General features: G+C 36.6%; 1 protein-coding gene across 2 annotated transcripts; it reads left to right on the top strand.

The window, feature by feature from the left end:
* Positions 1-307: 307 nt before the first annotated feature.
* On the top strand, positions 308-22,261 carry LOC110840404 (phospholipase DDHD1). Of its 2 annotated transcripts, none has more exons than XM_022085421.2 (12): positions 308-1,137; positions 1,239-1,403; positions 2,301-2,429; positions 2,972-3,113; positions 4,256-4,362; positions 5,997-6,103; positions 7,514-7,678; positions 8,717-8,821; positions 9,247-9,404; positions 9,739-9,953; positions 11,693-11,785; positions 14,682-22,261. In XM_022085421.2, the coding sequence occupies exons 1-12, from the start codon at positions 495-497 to the stop codon at positions 14,906-14,908; spliced, it is 2,256 nt and encodes a 751-aa protein (XP_021941113.1). In that variant the 5' UTR covers positions 308-494; the 3' UTR covers positions 14,909-22,261. The 2 variants fall into 2 exon arrangements, with proteins under 2 accessions (XP_021941113.1, XP_021941112.1); XM_022085420.2 differs by having other exon boundaries at positions 308-1,143.
* Positions 22,262-24,097: the final 1,836 nt, after the last annotated feature.

Raw genomic sequence — 24,097 nt, 5'->3', positions numbered from 1 at the left:
CTATACGGAAGGGTCATTCGGCAAAAAAGTGAAAGGAAAAAGTGTAAGATCCATTTCAACAATGTGTAAATATGGACCGACAACAATGGTCAGCTTGCGTGCATTGTTATGTTACCAAAGAAACGTCATCTGTTTACTCGGAATTTTGTTACATTACTGCCGTCAAAAATCCCCTTTTGTTATTGCGTAAAGAGCTGAGCTGTGAATCGGTTGTAGACTAGATAATTATGTGCTGGTGAAAACGTTTTAGAATATCACAAGTACTTATCTTATATAAGAATTATTACATTACATTACATTATATTTTATTACATACATTCATTACGTTACATTACATTTCATTTCAGAGACGTATTTACGTTAGATTCTCCGGAACCGTGGTTCCACTGTCAACTTTTGTTTCGCAAGGCCATGCGTGGTCTTTGGACTGGTATGAGTCATATTTTAGTTGGTGTAGCAACGTTGTGGTTTAAATTATAAAGTCAAGGATTCAGATGAATTTGAATTCATCAGATAAAGGCAGTATCCAGTCTGCCTATCAGTTGAATGAAGAATTTGGAAAAGTATCACTTGAAAGGGATTCGGCGTTTGAATACAGTGAAGGGGATGACGTTTTGTATGTCACACAGCAAGAAATTCTTTCAGAAAATTTTTGTTACAATGTTAAGAATGTTCCACTCTTAGATTCAGGAGAAGGTTCAAGTGGTGATGCACAGCCTGCAACATGGGGATGCCTGGCATCAGATTCAGAGCTTGTAGATTGTGTTGTGGGTGAGCTTGGGCCAGATGAAGTACGTTGGTTTTATAAAAGTGATTCAGATAAACGTTGGATTGAATTTAGTGGTTATGATTCTCTTCGAATTGAATCAAAATATCGGAATGTATATCACGATTGGCAATATTATAATAAATATAGCAACAAAGAAAATTCATCAGAAACATGTTTTGATGAGACATCACCCATTGGTCAAAGTGCCTTACCTTTGGATATTAGTAACAGTGCTAGTTACAGTTCTGAATGTAATGGGACTGGTGCTACACAGACATTAGACTCTGAGCAGTATAGAATTGTGGTGCGTGGAGGAATGTATGAAGTGGATTTAAACACCTGTAAATGTGATTCTATCTACTGGCCAGGTAGAGGTATATATTTGCTTGCATGTTTGAGCTTAATTGCATATTTATATTATTTATAACAGTTTCTGAATTATATTTCAGTTTCTGCTTTTACTTCACAGGAGAAGAGTGTGCAATTACCCGTGGTATATGGTTTTATGACGGTTCATGGATACCAGTTGATACTGAATGTAGTAATATTCTGGAGAATGTTCATCTAGAACTATTCTTTGGTAAAAAGTTGTCTGATTACATTACTGAACCATGTAACAAGACTCCTAAGGCAGGTAAGAAGAACATTTTTTTCCCCTTCTGAATATTTCAAGTGCTGGTAAAATGTTTGGTCTGGAACTAAATGCAGGGAAAACTAAGTATAAGTTCATATGTCATCAGTGGAATAGAGAACAGAGTCAGTAGGGAGTTCTACAACTAATGACATGACAGTTTTATTATTTTTTTTAGTTTAAGTTAAAATATGGGCCATTAGAAGAAACATTTATTTTGTCAACTGTTAGAATTTATTTGAACACTATTGCTGAAGTTATATGTAAATTAGTAATTGGTAATAGACATGACATTTTGACAAGCTAGTTTTTGTCATACTTGCTGAAGGAACAATTTAGCATATCTGCTTATAATTGTCAAGTACAAAACTATGGACAGAGACAAGAAAATATCAACATGGTATATGCATTTAATATTTAATTAACATGGATAGTTAAAAACATATTTAAAAGCAACAATGATATTTTATGACAACTGAATGACAGTCTTATTTCAGTAGAGTTTCATTACACAATAAAATTACTCTTCCTTTATGAAGTAGTATAGAAGTAGTACTTGTTCCTTATATCAGTAGTAGATAATGTGCCATAAAGCAGTTTTGGTATCAGGTGTGTAGTTAGATGCGTCCTTCCCTAACACATGGTAAATTTGGCAGTGTGCTCAGAGCACATTCATGCACCTTGGAAAATATGAATAATGTTTAGTTGATGGGTAGATTCCATAGCTTTTATAAAATTCTGCATTGTTAAATGTATTAATCTCTGCCATGTCCTAGGAAGTATTACATCATATTATTTAAAGGTGTTATTTTCATAAGTTATAAAACTGAATGTAAATGGATTAGGGAATTGTTCCAGAAATCTGTGATTACAAGTTCTGAAATGTTTGTGTGTTTGCAGTTCTGCACACCGAGTCATTTACAGAGTTCCATGTTGATTGGTATTCACCGACTGAAGTTTATCAGTACAGTGAAGCAGCACCATCCAAACTTGTCCGTACCTTCACCCAGAGGCTTGGCTTTCAAAAATGTAAGTGTTATATACTGTAGGTTTTAAAGTTCATTCAGTGATATTCAGGAATCTCACAAGAAAAAGCCATTTGGGAGATTTAGGCATAGATCACAGAATAGTATTTGAAAAGCAGTTAGGAAATGGGTACTGAATATGTAAAGTAAGAATGTATTATATATAGCATGAGAGTACTAGTGCAATCATTCCAAAATCACATGAAAACCTGAACCCTACATATTTCTTAACAAAACATCTTGAAAAGGGTAACAAACATTGAAAATATTATTACCCCAAATAGTGGGGAAACCACTGTATGATCACCAAGCTTTTAGAGTATCTGTCAGGAAAGATTTATTTTATAATAAATAATAAATATCTTTTTACCTGGAGTGTGAGACACTCTTGTCCTTCTCTAAAATGCTGCCAAATTCTGTGCCCATCTTGTGGCCTGATGGTAAAGCACACTATTTTCCACGGTTCTCTCTGTTAAATCCTGTGTTGTTGTCTGGAAAGTACATTGTGTTTAAAATTTAATTTTGTTTTTGTGCGACATTTTCTAGCTACTGGTTACCGTTTGTGCCGAGGATATAAAGTTCATGCTACTGATTATGACCGCCCAGTGGATATCACACACCTTGTGTTTGTGATTCATGGCATCGGTCAGAAAATGGATACTGGACGCATAATTCGCAACACATCTGCGTATGTACACCATATTTTTTTTACTCTTGGTGGTACTGAGATGAATCATGTTGTTAGGAAAGAAAATATAAATTGATAACATCAGTTAGTGTAATTCTCTGTATCTGAAATCTACGCCATTTTGGACTGCTGTATTCATTTGCCCTCTGATGGTAGAAGTGGAAGACTTTTTGAAGAATACAGAAGTCTGTATCTGCGTACTGTATAGCATTCACAGTAACTGTCTTATAAAAGTTGCAAGTTAAAAACAGAGAGTAAGTGATTTATCTAAAATGCAAAAGGAATAGGGTATTCTGAGTGTAAGGATGAACCACCACTCAAATAGTGCACTCTATATTTGTTCTAACCGTTGATATTTGTAGAAATTTCCATTTTTCGGTGGCTCTGCTACTTCCAGAGCTAGAAACAAATAACTTTTATGATTTGTAATATTCATTGTGAAATATATTTAACAGAACATTCCAATCCTTCATTCCTCTCTAAACACTTTTGTAATATTTTTTTTTGTCCTTTACTGCCAGTAGGTGTATTGGAAACTGTAATAAATGTGTAACCAAAATATTTATCACAAATAGCAGCAAAGGCACTGGATTTTTTCAATACAGTGATGAATGTTTACAAATTTTATGTTGGAGGTGTTTAAAACTGTTGCCCTCGGTGGACTAGTGGTTAGCGTGCTCGCCACCGGACCCAAGGTCGCAGGTTCAAACCTGGCCGAGATCGATGGATTTTTAAGGGTGATTGAAGTCCGTAGCACAACTTCCTTCAGAGGGGAAATAAAGCCGGCGGCCCATGTCGTAGATTTATGGCACATAAAAGAACCTTACGAGCGTGAACGAAGATGTTTCGTAAGCAAAATGCAGCGGCCATTTCTCACCCAAATCTCTTCTGATTCTCTGCTAGATGGCTTTAGCAGACAAATCAGGATTGAGTAGAAATTGTGCAGAGGCATTGGGCTGGTCACTCACTACTCATAAATGCACATTTCAAAGACAAAGAAATCTCCCACATGGGAGGAGGCCAAGGCTCGACTTCAGGTTGTTGCGCCATAGAGAAGAAGAAGAAGGTGTTTAAAACTAAAGCATTTAATACTAAGCAGCGATACAAACCATGTTCTGATAATAAGGATCATGTTCTTCCAGGTTTCGTGATTGTGTGACGTGGTTAAAGCAGAAGTATTTTGCATCCTCAGAGAATCGTGTAGAGTTTTTTCCAGTTGAATGGAGGTCATCACTGAAACTTGATGGAGGTAACTTGCATACTTTCTTATTTAATCATGGTGTTATTCTCAGAATGTTATTGATAGGGGAAGTAAATTTTACTTCCTATCAGGTTGATACCACGGTCACATTCTGTGGCGATAAAGTGGCTTGAGTTTGAAGCTGGCCACTTGCCATCTGGTGCTAAAGATAAAAATATGTGGACCTTTATATTAACTCATTATGTCTTCATGCCGTTTATGCTTAAGTGTGGGATAACTTTGCCTTTGTCATTTTAAAAATGAAATTAAAATATAGCACAACCTCGTACTTTAAGTAACTTATTTAGGTTCTTATCTGTTGTACAAGAGAGAAAAATATATGGTTACAAAGAGACATAACTCATAAAACCTAATTTGCTACTGTGCAGTCCATTCTTACGAATAATTTGTTATTAATGTTAGTTTATAATCCAACAATAAAATTAAATTTGCTGGGCTTGTTAAAGGATTGAATTCTGTTTGTCAGAATGTTTGCGTTGCTTCAAAGTATGAGGCCAAAGTTCAAGCCTTCTCCAATGAATAGCCTGTAGTGGAAAACATCTTCCTGGAACTCGGTTAAACTTTGAGAGTTTTTCTTGAAGATGACACTCATACGAGGTGCGATCGGAAAGTTTCAAGACTGTGTCAATAGAGGGCGAACCGGATGTAGTACGAGCTTATGCCGCTAGGGGGTGCGGTCTACATTCATAGTGAATCAGTGTTCCAGCCGGCATCATCGAATTAGCATTTGTTTCTTAGTTACGGGCGTTTTGGTAGTGCATTACACCGACCCTCCTGTGATTTCGGAATGGCGGATTTTCATGAACAAATCAAATTTTGCCAAAGACTCGCCAAAACGGCTACGGAAACCTATGAAATGCTAAAGCAAGCATTTGGGGAGTCCGCAATGGGTCGTGCACAAACGTTTGTGTGGCATTCATGTTTTAAAAATGGCCGAACCTCTGGCGATGATGACGAGCGTTCTGGACGACCATCTTCGAGCACAACGCCCGAAAATGTTACGAAGATTCGGCAGGCCATTCACGAAGATCGACGTCGTACCATCAACGACTTGTGCGACATTGTTGTGATAGGCTATGGGACCTGTCAGCTGATTCTAAAGGAAGAACTCCACATGCGACGCATCCTGTCTGAGGACCAGAAGCAGAATCGACTTCTCGTTTGTCAGGAGCTCAAAGATCTTGCAAGAACCGACCCCAACTTCCTTTCTAAGCTCCGTGTGACTTCTTCCTCTTCCCAAAGATGAAAATTCAGCTAAAGGGAAGGACATTTGAGACGATAGAAGAGATTCAGGCAGAATCGCAGATGGTGCTTGACAGGCTGACAAAGAAAGATTTCCAGGGATGCTTCCAGGCTTGGCAGCGGCGCTGGGATTGTTGTGTTCACTCCCAGGGGAACTACTTCGAGGGTGATGGATGAATTTAATACCTGAGATAAATGTACGGGTTTTTATACGCGCAGTCTGGAAACTTTTCGATCTATGTCTTTTCATTAAGATTTTATTCACAAATCAAGTTGTAAAGATAATTTATATATAACCTGTATATTAAATGATCAACTTTAAGGCTTTCTGAGTCTGCATTTAACGGTTTGCACACAGAAATTTTCGGATACTGTTACAGATACTGTGGAAGCTATCACACCCCACAAGCTACTGGGACTGAGACAGCTTTTGAACTCCAGTGCTATGGACATCATGTATTACACCAGCCCACTATATGGCTGCGAGGTAAGGCATGGGAGCAACCTTTATACGTGCTTGTGTATTAACATGTTCTCTACCAATGTAGGCAGTGATTGAATATGGTTTCCTAGCGAGTCTCGCAGATTTAATTAAATTTGTGTTCTGATGAGTAAAACTGTATCACCATCTCTGAATCTGTAGACAGTATGTAGTGTAGCAGTGTCTTTAATCCAGGCTGTGACAACATGCATATCAAGATACATTTATTGATGCTATAAGCTGCAACTCATCTGCTGGACGGCATCGTCGTAACGTGATGTTTGTCCAGTGCTTCACATTTTTAATGGTTGTAAAAACTTAAAAACTTTTATAAAACAAACCTGCAGGTTCTGTTACATTGACTGCTATATTACGTGATGCAAAATTACCTATCTTGTTAGCATACAGCAAGTTAAGAAAAGAATGATACTTCTAATTCTCCTTTTCCTACATGTGGTAATGGAAATTCAGTCCATTGTGTTACATCTTTTGGTTGCGGAGAATAATGAACGTCAATTTTGTCACACACAGTGAATAAATGCGAAGAGCGAATCAGATGAAAAGTCAAAAACAGAGACAATTTATCTAGCGTGATCGGTCTTAAGTGCGATTGAAGGACGGCTCCAGAGCGATAAAAGTATTTTATATTAGTTTAAATTTTTAGTCAGCAATCCATGTTGCAGCTTGCATGAAACAACTCAATTAGTAGACAAATTGCTTTGTTAATTGAATAAAAATTTTCTTGGATATTATCCATCGTCTAGTAAATATAAAACGTAAAACGACGTTTCGGAGATGGGACTCTATCTCCGTCTTCAGGTTCCTACACAGTTGGGCCCACTAGATAGAGCTAATCCCTATCTCCGGACCGGGCCCAACTGTGTAGGAACCTGAAGACGGAGATAGAGTCCCATCTCCGAAACGTCGTTTTACGTTTTATATTTACTAGACGATGGATAATATCCAAGAAGATTTTTATTCAATTGACTCTTCACCATCGTCAAGAAGTTTTAGATCTGAAATTGCTTTGTTGCTCTCTATATTTTTACATGTTTGGTCAACGAAGAAGTGCATACACATTTTGATTATCTGTAAACAAATTGTTATGTTACTCTGTCTTTCCAATAAGGCTGATCACTTTACAGATGTGTAAATATTTGGATTCACTTCCCTTTGCATTGCTTAGTCATATCAGAATTCAAATGGAATATGGATACTCTTTGATAATTTAATTAAATGATAGTATCTGTTAAGTAAATGGATACCTTTAATTATGTGGTGTTTACCAGTTATAGTAGTAAGTTACCAGTGGGACTCAGCTGACCTAGAATCCAGCCTGGAAATTGTGAATACATGAAATCTACATTTACTGAAAATGTGCTGTTTGTGCATAAGTGTTGCACTTTTATGCTTCAGGTTCAGCGTGGGCTTTTGGAGGAACTGAACAGATTGTACACCATGTTCACACAGCGAAACCCATATTTCACATCCAGTGGTGGCAAAGTATCTGTGATTGCACATTCTCTGGGATGTGTTATTGTGTATGATATTGTGACGGGATGGAGATCTGACTTGTGGCAGGTAAATAAATGTAACTGTATCTGTGCTACAAGTTTATGCTGTTTCAAGTGCATATAATCACATAGGATAAATAAAATAATGTGTGGATTGAGGGAATTGCATAATGGGAAGCTTTGTAATTTGTGCTGTTTGCCTTTCAAATAAGGGATTTTGTTAGAAACTGTATTAAAATAACTTCCATACTAAATGCTCATTATCTAGTGTTAAAATACAGGTTATTAAAAAATAAATTTTATTTACAACAGTTTTTATGTTACAAGCTTCAAGTAAAAGACCGTACTATTAAGAATTAATCCATTTACCATACAACATCCAGCCTTTATATAAACAGCATAATTAATGTACAGTTTGCTGTTCTCATGGCAGTGAGTATGAAGGTGACTCTGAACACTCATGAAGGCATTTCATGAGATTGTGAACTGCATAGTTTCAGCATATATCAGAACAGAGATCCAGTTCATTCTGTCATTTTTCCTTTGATAAGTTTGGTTTCAAAGAGGAGACTTTAAAGATGACGTAGCATAAGAATTGATTTTTTTGACTGACTCTAATGCCCACACATCTGAAGATGGCATTTCTCCTTGAAGTAAAAGTGGAATTGTAGAGGATGACAGAGACAGAGTCAGTGGACTGACATCGTACCATCTCAACCTTCTGCACAGGTAGTACACAGGTTTACAAGGGGTCAATATTTGAAACTAAACAAGGTGCCAAGTGAGAGGAATCTACGCCACTGATTGTTTTTGTGTTTTCGTTTCTTGAAATTATGCAGCTGGTTGTGGAAATGACAAACATATGTTGCCACCAATACTTGAACTCGTGATGAAGTACATCCCCACTGCCTTTGTGCAGTAAATTTGCTTCTTTGTATCTGTAATTGTACAGGTGTGTAGTCTGGTAGACCAGAGGACAACCGTCTTCACTCTGCTTTGAGAACTTCAAATCGTACATATTGTGCCTTGTTACATATTTTTGTTTTCCATTCAGTTTCTTATACATTTGTAATTTTATAAATAATGCATTATGTTTTCTACCAAGGTTGGCACTCTTCCTCATCCTCATTGTAGTGCTGATGATTCATCATTACCAGAAACACCAAGACAAGAATTTTTGTCACCTGAGAATCCACGTCTTCGATTTGAAGTAAGTAATAGATGAAGCAGAAAATATGGTGATACAGTACATCAGGTTTTCATTCGATCATCACTATGCTGTAGATTTTTAAAATTCCTGAGCATTCACTTGCCTGGGCAAGTAATAATTTCATGCTTGTTGTTTTACATTCTACATAAATTTACATTAACAGATGTTACATATTTTTCAATGACCTGTTGCTACGTTCCATTTCAGGACCCAGTATTGTGTATAATTAGTGTCATTTCTGTTTCACTAGTTAAACCATCAGTGATGTTATTATTATTTGTAGGAAATTATAAAGGATATGTGTTTGAATTGGCATCCAGTGGCATAATGGTAACAGAAATTTTGTCAGTAGATCAGCAGGCAACCCATCAGTGCTTGTAATATTATATAAAGCTGTTGAATTATTTAATTTTTGTGTGTTTCAGATTGACAATTTGTTTTGTCTGGGTTCACCATTGTCAGTGTTTTTGGCATTACGGATGCGGGATCCACAGGCTCCTGGTCAAGTCGAGACTATTCTGCCTCCGTCCCTCTGCAAGAAATTTTACAATGTTTTTCACCCCACCGATCCTGTTGCATATAGGTGTGAATACTTTTATATTAAACCAACTTCCATTTTAAGTTTTAGAATGACAGAATTGACACTGAAAGTTTCAGCATTTATTAAATTAATTCTTTTATTCACTGTATCTGTTATTTTATGTAGACATTGGCAAACAGCTTATTGTATGGGTCTCAGGGAAGATAATATGTAGGAATATGAAATAGGTTGAGCTGATGGATTTGGTCCAATAGCATGTATTTGTGTTTGTACCATTGAACCTTCAAGTTATAATACCGGACCAGCAGGCAGCGCTTGTTCGCTGTGTGAGTTCTTAAGAATTGTGAGTTGTTTAAATATATTTTCTTTATTACAGGATGGAACCCCTTCTGTTGCGAGATTATAGCAAAATTGCTCCACTACAGATACAGGCTTATAATGCCACAGTTCGTATAGACTATAAAGATATGCCTCTTGAACCAATAGTTCCTGAAATAACCAGCAGCAATGATTGTAGTTCATCTGTATCGAAACATCGGGAAGGTCTGGAAGAAATGGAAGCTGACTCTCCTAGCAACACTCCCAGCAAAGGTATAACAATTTTAATGAAGTTCTATGAAAAACTTTCACATAAGCTTGTTACAAACAAATGCCTGCATTCTTCACAATCCCCAGAAAGATTTTTAGACTTTAGACTTTCAGGCTGTCAGACATGATTTTATCCTCATAAACAGTTTTATTTCAATTATGGTTTCATAATAATGTAATCTAAAAAGATTCTTGAAGAGTGGAGTATTTGTACATTAAGAAGTGTCTTATAGTTTATGGAATAAGGTAGAACACCAGTAATGTGCCTGAACTGCATCTCATCTGGTTCAAATCGTGGCTAGGGATTTTGGTATTGAGATTGAGATTTTGTGGTAGTCCTGAGTCCTTCCAGATGAATGCAAGGATAGGCATTGATTACTTCTACCCACATTGTTCCCATTTCATGAATCATAATTGTCCTGTCAGTCAGCACTACATAATCTGGTGGTGGTCTTTCATGATTTGAGTTTTCACAAGCAAATGTATGACTGATTATAAAAGTTTTGGAAAGAAGTCACCAGTAAAAGAACTTTCATTACAGCACAGGGAAACATGCCGAACATTACAAAGAATATGGATGTGAGTAAAACACACATGTGTGTTGCTGGAATAAAATATATTTTCTTTCCAAACCGAGGCATGCAGTATTAAAACAAAATGAAATTGACAGAGTGCCTACTGTGTTACTGCGGGGAAATCTGACAAATGGTTACATTGTTTATCAATCTTTATTGCCCAAAAGCTTCTCATAGGATTGATGATTTTATATGTATCATTCAATATCATAGAAGGAATTTCAACCTGACGTCTTCATCGAGACTTGAACCCACAACAGTTTTCAGATTTGTAGCATTAGTTCTTGCAATCTCTTTTTTGAAACAATTCTTTTCTTTACATCATTCTCTCATTCTCAGTTTCACAAGGTGCTGAATCTATCTTTATCAGGGCTCGAACCCAGAACACTTTATGAGTATGTGACCCCCAGTTCCTGTTATATCCTTTATGAAATGAACAAATTTTGCCCAGACACCATTCTTCAGTCATGCTTAAGTTTCTGAGCTACAGAAACCATACTCATGAATACTTGAACCCAGGACAGTTTTCAGTGTTGTGGCTTTTGTTCCTTTAATCTCCTCACCAAATCAGACAGATTTGGTTTTAGCACCATTCTTCTATTATGTGTAGTTTCTGAGTTATAGGAGCCACCTTAACGAGAGTCAAGCTCAGGGCATTTTTTCAGGAGTTTTGACCCCCCTGCATTCTCTTCCTAGTCTCAAGGAATAAGCATGCCACATTTGGTGCAAATGGGTTTATCTGTTCTCACACTGTAAGTGAACAAACAAACTCAGCTTCCTATCCAATGGGTACTGGGGTACTTTCCCGGGGGTAAAGCGCGGCCGCGGCGTGATGCTGACCGTTCACCCCCATTTAGTGCCGAGGTCAAGAAAGAGTAGGAGCTATACCTCTTCCCCTAAACGACCTACATGGCATGTAGTGGTATGTCTTTACTTTATTTTTGATAGCTCTTGCAGTTAGTGTGCTAGTCAACAGGAACTGCAGACTGTAGTCCTACTAGATTGACATTTCTTCCTCAAAATAATGTTACCAAACATAACCACTTGGTTCATCATAACTTTGCTTTTGTCATTTGAATGTGACAATGCTTTGAAACATAATTTGACATTAAATTTAATTTATAGAAATTGTAGAATTTTATGTATTTGGTTGTGTTTCAAATCAAGCTTGGAACATTTGGGGCTTGATGCGCTGGAACAAGAAACCGCAGGATGAAGCAGAAGGAAGAGGATCACCTCAGTTTGATGCGCTACCTGCAGGTAATCTTCAGCCACTGTCATATTTCATGTGGAGAGTATGGGGTGTATTATAGAACTTGTGCCAAATAAATCTGCCACGATGCAGAACGTGAAGATTGAACAGACGCCACTACTCCCACTCTTCCACCAAAACTGTTGCTGCATTGTCATTCTGGATTGACATGCCTCATACCCCTAACTTTATCTCGTGCAGGTCACAGACTATTGATCAGGATCAGGCTATATCAGAGAGAAAAAGATTGCTGCACCTTTTGAGGGGTTTGCATCATAAATAGGGTAACATAAAGGACTGTTTCCTCAGGAAAGGCCTCTGTCACTGAATAGAATTCACATGCATATGTTGGCTGCTTCACCTCATGAGGAAAGAACTCTGGAACTCACCGCATAGGAGGCTGGGTGGGTCCAAGAGCTAGGCTAGGTGTGGTAGTGAACAGAAAATTCCAACTATTCCCAGGTGTTGAATCTTGGTCTTCAAACCTTAGTCACACATTTACAAATGTAGTTGAAATACAGGGTATACACAAAAGAATGGTGCGGTTTCAAAAGTTAATAAAAATTTTATTTCTCACCTTACACGGGCACAACATACACCGTCTGCGGCGGCAACTGTCCAAGTTTCTCATGCGTTAATTACAATCCTTCAATGTGTGCACCCTAGGTCACACGACACATCCACACGGTAATCAAACTCATCCCATCCAGCGCTGTGGAAAAACACGATTAAGAAGCACTTGTACATTCCTGTGAAAATGGGGGGGGGAACTCTGTCCAGTTGTAGAATGTAATCGTCATAATTGGTATTCAGTTGGGGTAACAACCAGCTTTCCAACATGTCCAAAAATGAGTCGCCAGTCACAGTTGCACCATTCTTTTGTGTATGCACTGTATATGTAGGTAGGGCTAGTATTCAGATTTCTTAGTATGTGAAGGTTTTGGTGCCCTTGTTACCTTCCTGTCTGTCTGTGTCTCTCTCTCTCTCTCCCTCTTTATTAAATCAGTGAGTTAAGCTTAACACTTTATTGATATGTACCATACAATAAACATTGGGAAGACCAAAATGTTGGTATTTGAGTACTCTTGTATGTAACTAACCTAATGCCCATTGATAATTCTATGTAAAATCTCCTAATTTATTATATAAACTATATTGTTATTTTGTTCAGATGTAGTAATTTAGTTATAACATTGAGGTTTAATGCCAACACCAAGGTGAGACCGTAATAATGCATGTGTACATATGATGGACATACACAGGTTTATACAAGAAGAGACTAAGACAAACATCTATTGTCTACTGATTAAAAAAAAAGCAGACAGTGGTAGGTGAAGGTATGTGTGTTATATTGTGCTGAGATCTACTACTTTTCTTGATTTTTTTATATCACGCCTAATTTATTTGCCTGTGACACTGATTTGGCCTTACTGAAGTACTTTTTAGTCCTGTAATCACTTAAATATAGTAGCCAGATTACTGTGCCATCTAAAGGAGGAAACAAGGAATTAACTCCTTCCCTGGTTAATTTTTTTTATGAAAATGTGGTCGAGAAATGTATTTTTATGTCACATTTGGAATATACCCACAAAAATATTGATATGTGTTTTGTTGCAAAATATTTAATCATACTGCACAAAATGTTATACATTTATAATGATTATGAAGGTGATTCAGAAGGTGTCCACACTTTCGTTCCTGTCTGCGGAAGGTACAAAATAACCTGATGACAGTTGGTAGCATGGAACAAGGCAGAACCATGATTCTCAGAGACAGAAATATAACAATAAGGGGCATTGCATCAACAGTAGACATCAGTGAAGGTTCAGCTCATTCAGTGGCGCCTGACATTCTTGGATTTCACAAAGTTTGTGTTCTGAAGGAATTGACAAAAGAGCACAAGCACAATTGTGTGGGCATCAGCTCTCATCTGAATAAGTGGTACCACAATGAAGGTGACAGTTTTTGAATTACATCATCACTGATGATGAGACTTGGATATGCCATTGTGAACCACAAAGCATATGTCAGAGTATGCAGTGGAAGCACCCATCATCTACTGCTGCCATCAGCCAGAAATTTAATGCTGACAGTGATCTTTGACTCTCAAGGTCCTAGCCTTGAACATTACTAGGGATATGGAACCTTAGTAACAAGTGCAAGGTATTCCAGCATGTAACAAAATGAACTGAGGCCGGCCATTTGCACAGAATGTTGAGGAAGGTTATTGTAAGGTATTCTCTTCTTCTACAACAACAATGCTTGATCTACTGCTGCCCAATCTAAGAAAACCATTCGGGGGCTGAAATTTGAAGTTCTAGACCATCCAGCATACAGTCTGGACCTTACACCTTCAGATTTCCATGAAGGAGGCTCTCAGAGGTTGTTGATTTGCAGATAAAAACAAGGTGAAGGAAGCGGTGTGTTACTGTCTTTGTCCAAACTTTCTTTTGTGATGGAATGAGAAAGCTTGTGGACCACTGGACAAAGCACATCGAGAAACAGGGAGACTGTTTAGAAAAGTGATACACCTATGACTTTCCATATGAAATAAGTTGTGAAAACACAAAATAAGTGCAGATACTTTTTGAATCACTCTCATATTATTCCAGATTATCTTAGGATCACTTTCCATTGTGCATAAATATTAATTTCTTTGCAGCAGTAGCACACAAATGTTACTGGCAGCCAGTGCTCGAACTTATGATATATGCTACAGAATCATAAAAGTCTTTCTATTTTCATGCTTTATAATATAAAAATATATAAACACATTTGGCTCATTGGCAATTTATATTATCTCATTTTATCTGTATATGCTCTGTAATTTGAAATTTTTGACATTGGAATTATGGGAAGGAAAGCTCATGAAGTACAATTTTTTGAGGTGTGTTTGTTTTTCAGGTCACCATCAGCGTCTAGACTATGTATTGAGAGAAACAAACCTTGCTGGCAGTTATTTTTCAGCACTTACGTCGCATACTGCTTACTGGAACAATTATGATGTGGCATATTTTGTTTTGACAAGACTTTTCCCTGATTTGGAGGCTCAGCAGCTGCTGCAGCAGCCTTCAGCAAGCATCTCACAACAGTCACCAGCTTCTACGGAAGCTTCCTCAGCCAACAAGTAACTCATCGGATGCTTGGAAATTAACTGAATTGTGTTGTAAGATATGCCATATATTTCCGTATCCACATAAAATTGGTTCCAAAGAGTTTTTTTTTCTTTCTCTGAAAATTATGACAGGTTGAATGTTGTCATAAGAAATCCTTATTAAATGAAACAGGGTCTTCACTCTTGTATTGTGTTTGCTGCTTTATAAATAACTGGATCTTCAAATGAAAGCACTGTCTTTATATTGCTATAACTTGCAATGTAATTCAGTTGATTCCAAAGGTTACAGGGTGTGATCATAAAGTATTATAATAACTCCAAAGTTTTAATTGTAATTGATATCCTATTCCCATATATTTATTTTTGAGGATCATCTCTGCACTAAAATCTTCTAACATGACCAGCTGTGTCAATTCAGAACAGGATTCAAACGTTTTGGAGGCCCTGTTTGTTTTCATCATTCCCTGACAGTGGAGTGGGGGGGGGGGGGGGGAAGTGAGAGAGAATCTGTAACATTGGACACCTGTTCTGAAATGACATAGCTGGTTGCCTGAGAAGATTTTATTGTTTAGTTGCTGCAAAGCCTTAAGTCATATATGATTATCTCTGTCATCACACTCATTTGAAAGAATCAGCTGCTGAAGTTTTTCTTTATACTTCAATTTCCAAAATTTTGTGGTTGTGGCATAAAGCAGACCATCCTCTTCCTGTGGGATTTTATATGCTTATTTGTATACACGAAAGGCGTAGTGTTTTGGAAACTTCATGATTGCATTGTAATTACTTTTATGAGTTTTTAGGTGATGAGAATGAGATAAATTTTTTAAGCTTGTGGTTTGCTAGTTGGATTACATCAGCTTTTCATTATTCTTTTAGTGGATAAGTGCCTATATGAAACAAAATTGCAATTGTAAGATGGAAATATTAAGGGTCAAGTACAAAAGGAAATTGTAGTGTAATTCTGTGATTCCGGCATGAGTTTAAGACTTCATTTTAATGAGTTTGGCTGTAAATCTTTCATGCAGGAAGGTCAGATGCTTTTGTCAAATTGGGCTTGTGGAGATTTGGACAGCTAGCAGAGCTGGAAAACCTACAGTGTAAACATACTACAAGTAAAAGTTATACATATTACTGCAGATGCTGAAAATGCTGTCTTTTATGCAGCACACACTCCTGGCAACTCCCTGTAATTTTGCATTCAGATGTTGAAATCTCAGAAAACAGATAAAAGTTCTCTTTGAATCTTTTCGTTAACTTCTTGAATTGTGTTCGGATTGGTCTCTAAACTTTTTGTCCTTATATTCCCCCATAAATAAAAGTTACACAGGTTGAGGTTGGGAAAGCATACCAGCCACAAACTGCTACTATTAACTGTCTCAAAAATTTCCCTCAGATTGTCCTTGAATGAACTTTTAATGTTTTCCAAATTGACCCAGTTATGCATTTCCTGCAGGAAATGCATAGTGAGAACACATTATGGGCTCATTGTGTCTGTCTTTCCGTCCGTATAGTCGATTCAACTCGAGAAGCACTGGATAGATCTGAATGAAATTTGATGTGGTGGTTGTGCTATTCTGCTCGATTTCAAAATTGTACTTTTGAATATCCTACGAGCAGTGATAACAGAATGATTAATATGAAGCTTTGTGGAAGTTGGGTTGACAATTTTGAAATGTCTCCTGTGCTTTGTGGTGGGGGGATTTACAATTAGAGTGTTCAAGGCTAGCACCAGTTTTATCCAGTTTGTGTTCAGTGATCACTTGATGACATTTTGATTTTGTGTTTTAATCTTGTAATAACACTGAATCTGTAACCTCATGAAACTTACACTGGAGTCTTCTTACATTTCTTAAAGAACCACTTTTCACATAGATGTTGTGGTGAACACTTGTGCCAATTTATATCTTCCACTTAGCATTTTGACACAGGAAATAATGATGGAATGAATTTTATTAATGCAGGTTCATGCCTGGTACAGTAAGGGAAGTTCATGATACTCAAGGGGTACAAGTGAGCTGTTTGATAATGCATAAGCTTACTTCATTGTTGCACTGTCCAAAATCTCACTACATTTTATTACAAACTTTCAGGAACCTTCTATGTTTTTAGTCCATTCAACACCAGGTCCTTTCTTTCTCAGTAAATTTTAACACAGAAATGTTTCTTTTTTTGAGGTGCCTGCTAAATGTGTTCTGGTATAACATAGGGTGCACTATAAAATGTTACATGTATTGGTATATGAAATAGAGGGTTAAATATTCATAGTGTAATGAAATTTAAACTGTCTCCGTGTTCTTAACACGCATGCATGCATGCATCAGTTATCTTGTGATGATCCTAAGGCAGATTCTGAAATAACAGTTTGCTTGCTTTACAATTACTCCTCTTCCATTATGTATACATTTATTATGGAATTATAAGATATTTACATTATCATTTTGACTTACAAATAACAGAACTTGGAATTAGTTGTACTTTATAGTGTGTAAAACTCTCTTTGAAGATGGATAATGTTTAGAAACCATACTCAGTACAATTCTCTTGAAACCACTTTTTACTCTCTTTTTCTGCTATGACAGAAAAGTAGTCACTGGCATTGACCATAATTTTGATGGAGCCCTCTTCTAGGGGTTTTAAAACCTGTTTACAAACAAGTCATTAAAACTATGAGCAATTATCTATGATAATTGGACCTCACATTGGTGGAGGTGAATGACTGATCCTTTTGCTGTCAGGAATGTAGTCTATTTTTGCTTGTGCATGGCACACAATAAGTCTACTGCCTTGGCCTGGATGTTTAAGAATGGTAAGATTTAGGGTGAGAGGATATATGCCAAATGAACTTGTATTAACTTTAAAATTCACTTACGCATGATCACAGACATCTTAAATACCCATAATATGCATAGTGAACCTTGGGCCAGGCCCATTATCAACCCGTGTGGTCAAAATCACTGCTCAACATAACAGTTCTATACAACATTGGAGGGCTTTCCTTTTCTGATGGGTCCTACCAAATGCATTATTTAAAATGGTTTTGGTTATCCATGTTTAGGTTAGTGTTTAGTGCACAGACCACATTTCCTGAATCCTAAGGCTGTGAAATGTAAGGAATTTGATTTGAGCAGCCAAAATGTCTCATCTTTCCATGAGGAATTTGCATTGATCATTGTTTCCTGTTTCAACCCTTCTCTTAACAAAAGTTTTAACTTTGATAATACAGAACTCCCATAATTAACTTTGTTCCTCAGTTCATGAGCAAGTTTCTTTGCATTAGGATATACTCTGCCATGAAATCTGAAAATAGTTGTACAGAGAATATAATTACCAAAGTTTGTTACCTGTTTCTGTGTATTATTCTCCTTTCTTAGAGACTTGGATATTGGAAAACTATTTTGTCACTCTGATATCTTAGTCTCAGTACAAGTCCATGATACTGTGCATAAAATGTCTGTACAAGCCTGAACAGTCAGTTCCTCTATCTTTGGGAATGTTATTTTGACATGCTCCTCATTCAAATACAATTTCTTCAAAAATGTTTATGCCAAAAATGATGTTTCTATTTTGTCAGCACAATACTTCACTGTTTACTCCTCCTGCACAGATGTCATAAAAATACAAGGCTTGCACTGACATCATCCCAGTATCCAGTTCTGTTTGTTGGTGTTAGTAGGTTTTAGTAGGAATTGCACTCAGCCACAGCTATACTTGGCAACACTGGAGGGTTGCATGATACAGTGATTCTCTATGTCCGTATAAAAGTTGTGCCTCAAAAACCTTTAAGCATTCTGCATATTCTTAATATCACAATACTGCAGACAGTGGTGGGATGTATAGAGTCTATTTTCTTACAATAATAAACACATTAATTACATGCAAATGGTCAAGTATTTTGGACCTGTCTTCACATTTCATAGTAAGCTGAATATTTGTCTTTGAGAGTCTTAACAGTACTTTGTGTCTTGTATTATACACAAGTTGTTGTGTGCCTCAAAATATCCTACAACCTCCCAAAGGATCACAAACCTCCAGTTGAGAAACATTTGGTCTTGCTGAGTAATTTACACTTCAACATAATTGTAATCCAAATATTGGTGTTGAAGTAAGGTGACCACACAAATAGTTCTACTTCATTAATATTAAAGTGTACTTTCGGAATGAGTTGAATCTTATTAGGAATTGTAACAGAGTATTTTTAATAACTAAAATATTTGCTTCTAACCCAAGTACACATTGGAAACAGTCATAATCATCTTTCTTCCTTTCTGAATAGAGCAATTTTTTTAGGGTGGTACCACTGGAATTGGTAATAATTCTTCAAAGGATGCAGCATTTGATAAGGGTGTATGGAGATCAGCAATGTTATCTGCAAGACATTTATTCATTGTTGGCACAAGTTCATACTCGGACATCATCTGCCAGTATATCAGGGTTGTATGGGTCGATTCCTCATTTTTTAAATCCACTAGTAAACTTTGCCAACTGTTGTAGACTTATCCCATTCCAGCTTCAACAGGTCGCAAATGTCTTCCTTGGTAATTCCCTTCCCTGGATGCCATCAGAGCCTGGCATTGTGGGTTCTATGGGACAGGGTTGTAGGCACAATATTATTCCAATGCCTAATTTTTATTCTTTCTCAAGCACATGCAGATCTTTGGAATGGGATGGATATCTAATATTAGTAGAAATAATCCTTGTGGTTTGTACCTACTGATGTGATCAAGGAACACTGAGAGCTCGGGCGTCGTATGCCGAGAATTTGACGTTTACACAGAGGACACATTCGGTGTCTGGCCTGAAGATAGTTGCAGTCCTGTTTTGTCTGTAATGGAAACTCTATCAGGCTCTTCCCTCAACTAGAGTTCATCACACTTTGGCTTCTGAAGAATTTTCCAACTTCTTATTTAGGTCTTTTGAGCAATCATATGACAGACCCTGAGCCTGCTGTATGGTTAAGTTTTGGTTCATGCATAAAAAAGTAGTCATACCCTGTAATTTTTTTGTCTGAATTAATTTTATGTTTTAGTACATTCTTTTCTGAAAAGTGAATGACAATTGTCTGACATTGACAGTCAGTCTAGACCTAGAAGTAGATGGTGGTGGACTAACTGATCTTCTGTGGTTGTGCATTCATTGTATCACTGTTCCCTTGTTGTCTGTTGCTTGCAGTGTCTGTGGTTAATCTCACTCTTCCTGTGTTTCTAGGAACACCAAATTTGTTTGTTGCAGTTGCTAGTGACATTTTGTTTTCTACTTAATTTACTGCTGCAACTATATTTTCTGGCTTCTGTTGCTGAAGCTTGCCTTAGTAATAGTCCATTTATGGCATCTTTGTATACCTGAAAGTAAATTAAATACCATATAGTTGTAACCAAAAGAGAGACATCAGGGAGAATTCAGCATGTTGAGATCTCCCCAGTGTCGAAACCTCGAACCTACACAATCACCATACAGACTTCAGCATTGGTCACAACTGAAGCTTTTTTTAGTAGCCAATTGTATTGCCAACCCATGGTCTGATCATGACTATTGCCACTAATATTAGTATAAATTATTTTTTCTACTTATTTGTGGTTTATTTAATTACGTTGTTAATAGCTCACATTATATTGCATCGAAATATCAGTATGGTGACAGCTAAATCACCTGAAGAGAAAGTCAAGCCAGTTTTGAAATGTTGTGTATTGTAAATATACCCCAGACAGTGTGGTCAGTGACAAGCATAATTAATTACAGTGTGAAAAATCAACCATCATAAAATTTTTAGCAAGTCTCTCCATACAAAGGATTGGATAAGCACATGTGCTAGAGCAGTAACCTACAGAGAAACTTAAAAAAGTCCTTTGTCACTAAATTTACTGCAGAGTATCGACAATGAAGACCGAATAGTTCAGTACTTTGTAAGCTACTGCTAAGGAAACCATGAGAGACATTGAGACAGTTTACTGCAAGGATAGGATGTTTAATCTTGTTTGGTCTCTTGTAATTACTTTCACTCACTCCTCACATCTGGCCAGATTGTAAAGTTGATGGCTAGCGCTGAATTTAGTGTCTGCAGCATTGCCTCCATATGACCTACATGCCTCATGGTGTTGTATTTAGACACTAGGATACTGTTTCACTTTTATTTAATGTTCTCACTTAAGTGTTACTCAGATCACACACACTTTCATTCATTACATAATTTCAGACACCAAACAGTGTTCCATTGTCTGAATATGATGGGAGTACTTTCCACTTCTTTTCCTGTTTAAATCGCAGGCTTGTCATGAATTAAGATGTTCTCAGTTGAAAAATGCAGCATTGTATATATGAATGAGACTAAAATGATACGGAACAAAGAAAAGAACTTTTCTGGAATGAAACTGAGATACATGATGAACAAGTACAAACCCTTTCATTGCTAGTTTCTCATATGCAAACAATCTAATGCTTAATTCTTTGTGTTGCTAAAAAGAAACAGTTCGTCACTTGGATTAATGTGCTGCCATGCTACTCATGAAACCTTTCATACTATCATGGCATGGGAGAAATGTAACTTCCTAAATTCTTATTGGAGATTGCTTTCTATGGCAGCTTCTTGATGCTCAAATTGTAGCTTGGCTTTATGTTTATTTTCTGTACATATCCCTTTTATTTGTCATGTTTATTCTGTTGGCCAGCTTTGTTTCAGTCCAAAACTGTTCCTTTTCAAAAAAATTTTGTTAGTTGTAGAGTGTGCAGTGTTTTGTATCTGCAGTGGCATTTTAAGACCAGATAATAGGTATTTTGGATGTTTTATCAACAGGATGTTGCCAGATATTGTTTAAGAGTGTATTCACCATATCATGGAATAAGAAACATTTTTGTAATAACACCAAAGCTTTAGTAATATTTCTTGACAATACTGGCCATCAAATTTGGACTTCTACAAGCCTTTAGAAGCAAAGGGTTAAGTCCAAAAATGGTGGCATTTAGATGGACCAGAAAATTCTTGTTGTTTCACCACATATATTGAAGTAAATAATAATAAAAGTTTGTGTCTAGTGTCCTGCATATCTTAACTGTTTACAACATACAACAAATGTTTGCTTGCCTGTATATTGTATTGTGTATACTCACGCTGTATATGTTTTTGATAATACTATCAGTGTTTGTTTTATTTACACAATTGTTGAATCTGCAATAACAGGGGTCATTTTTTTTGCAGACATCTGTGATATTTTTAAGACAAAATGTAACTGATTATGAAGATATTATAAATAAATAATACAGTGAATTTAGGTATTTAAGTTTTAACATATGTGAAGAGTTGTCATTCTGTTTAACTGTTTGAATCATGTTTATGTTTGTAATGTGCAAGGCACTGCAATAAGACATTTAAATAGTATCCTGTGTGCTGCTTTCACCATACGTATATATGAGGGTTGCCCAGAAAGTAATTCCCCAGTTTTATTGTGGTTTCAAAAGTGAAACTTATACATTTAGCTGATTTATTGGGTACTTCTACAAAAAAATTTCTTATCACAATCAAATTCCCTTAAGTGAAAATATTAAATATTACAACACCAAAGGGTTTTTAAAATATTTTTTTGGCAGAAATACTAAAAGCAGCTTGTGTGGGTCCTTGCTTTCAGAACCACTGTCATAAATGTTGAAGCTGATTAATTAATGGCAGCAACACATCTGATTTGTATATAGGATTTTTTGAAATTAAGATTAAAATGATTTTAAGATCTACCATATGGAAATTGAAACTTTCAGAATTACCTTCTTGTTGTAATTTAATGGTGAAAAAGAAAACCAAGCATCTGTGCCATTGCTTGGGAACTTACCATCTTTCCGGGGCAGTCCAGGTGATACTTGTGGCGGATAAAATGGAATGAGCATTTTTATTTTATTTTCCCTGTCAGTGATCATTCCATCAATGCTACACATTCATCTTCACTTTTGAGGTAACTGAGGCTTGCCAAGTTAGCATGTTATTAAATTCTGTTTTTTACTTCTGATCCTGCATTTGGCCTGATTCAGAATAAAGGGATTTACGGTTCTCACGCGGGCAAGTATGAAGTTGTCCGTCTTCTGGGTTATGCCATGCAGTCTGATAGAAGGTTACTGATGTTTCAATGCCCTGATGGAGGTAACAAGCACCTCTGAAATGTTGGTAAACTTAGAAGACATCCATCTTCATATATGCTGCCATGAGAACCTCAAATCCTACTACCTTAACCAAGATTTTGGAAGTATAATTTCCTCCACCAAATGAAGTGGTTATACGTTAGTGATTTGATCTTGATAAGTAGTGGATTTTCCTTTCAGACCTAATGCAAATGTTATACAACAGTGGGAATGACATCTTCAAACCTGATTTAATAATTATACCACCACTACTAGGCAGCAGTCTTTTTCTAATGAAATGTAATATGGGAAATGTCACACTAAGCCACTACTGATTTGTACAAGAATAGAAGCTGCAAGACAATGCAAGTCTGTAAAGATGAAAATCATACAAGGCAAGATCAAAATGCAGTGTACTAATCAATATACATGTGTTTTGGACTATATGAAAAGTGGTGTTTAATGAGGCCATGTCCTTCAGCATTACAGCTCCAAAATTATTCAACAGATTTTGATAAATACTGAATATCTAGTAGTTGCCAAGTCAATTTCATATTTGTCTCCTACAGTTCATTACATGAAAAAAACATTTTCCAAAATGGCTTACTATAATACATGACGTACTTGAGAACTTATCAGTATCTGTGAACTGAGTTTCTGTTCCAGCTGTACCTTACTAGTAACAAGGATTTGATACGTGTATTAAAAATTATGAAAATTATTAGTTTATTTTAATTTTTATTTTGGTTTTGTATGCTGTCTGGTTACATTTTTATATTAATTATATACAATTATCAATTTTTAATCAAGTTTTTTGGATCACTGATTCTGATGGAGCATTATTTATAAGCATGGTTAGTTTTGACAGACTTTTGTACCCTTGGCCTTGGAGCAGGCTGCATGGCAGATGATAGCCAGACTTGTGGGCTTGTGAACTGTAGAGCTCCCTGCTCATCTTCATCTGGAGTACAGACAAAATATCTTATTCTTTAATTAAGAAATGGTAATTGTTGAGGACTTCTGGGAATTAATTTATTTGAACGCTTCAGCATACAGACTGTATGGTGATGTTTGCAAGTCTGTATATTATTCTGTATGTAGAAATTAG

This window comes from Zootermopsis nevadensis, unplaced genomic scaffold, assembly GCF_977971745.1.
Source record: "Zootermopsis nevadensis isolate Lab colony 2312 unplaced genomic scaffold, Znev_1.0 Znev_ptg000061l, whole genome shotgun sequence".
Taxonomy (NCBI): Eukaryota; Metazoa; Arthropoda; class Insecta; order Blattodea; family Termopsidae; genus Zootermopsis; species Zootermopsis nevadensis.
This window is presented reverse-complemented; position numbering and strand designations above follow the sequence as displayed.

Coding starts and splice junctions, on each gene's coding strand:
- LOC110840404 (XM_022085420.2), top strand. CDS start 495: ATGAATTTGAATTCATCAGATAAAGGCAGTATCCAGTCTGCCTATCAG. Junction 3,114..4,255: donor ATAATTCGCAACACATCTGC/GTATGTACACCA, acceptor ATGTTCTTCCAG/GTTTCGTGATTGTGTGACGT. Junction 6,104..7,513: donor GCCCACTATATGGCTGCGAG/GTAAGGCATGGG, acceptor TTTATGCTTCAG/GTTCAGCGTGGGCTTTTGGA.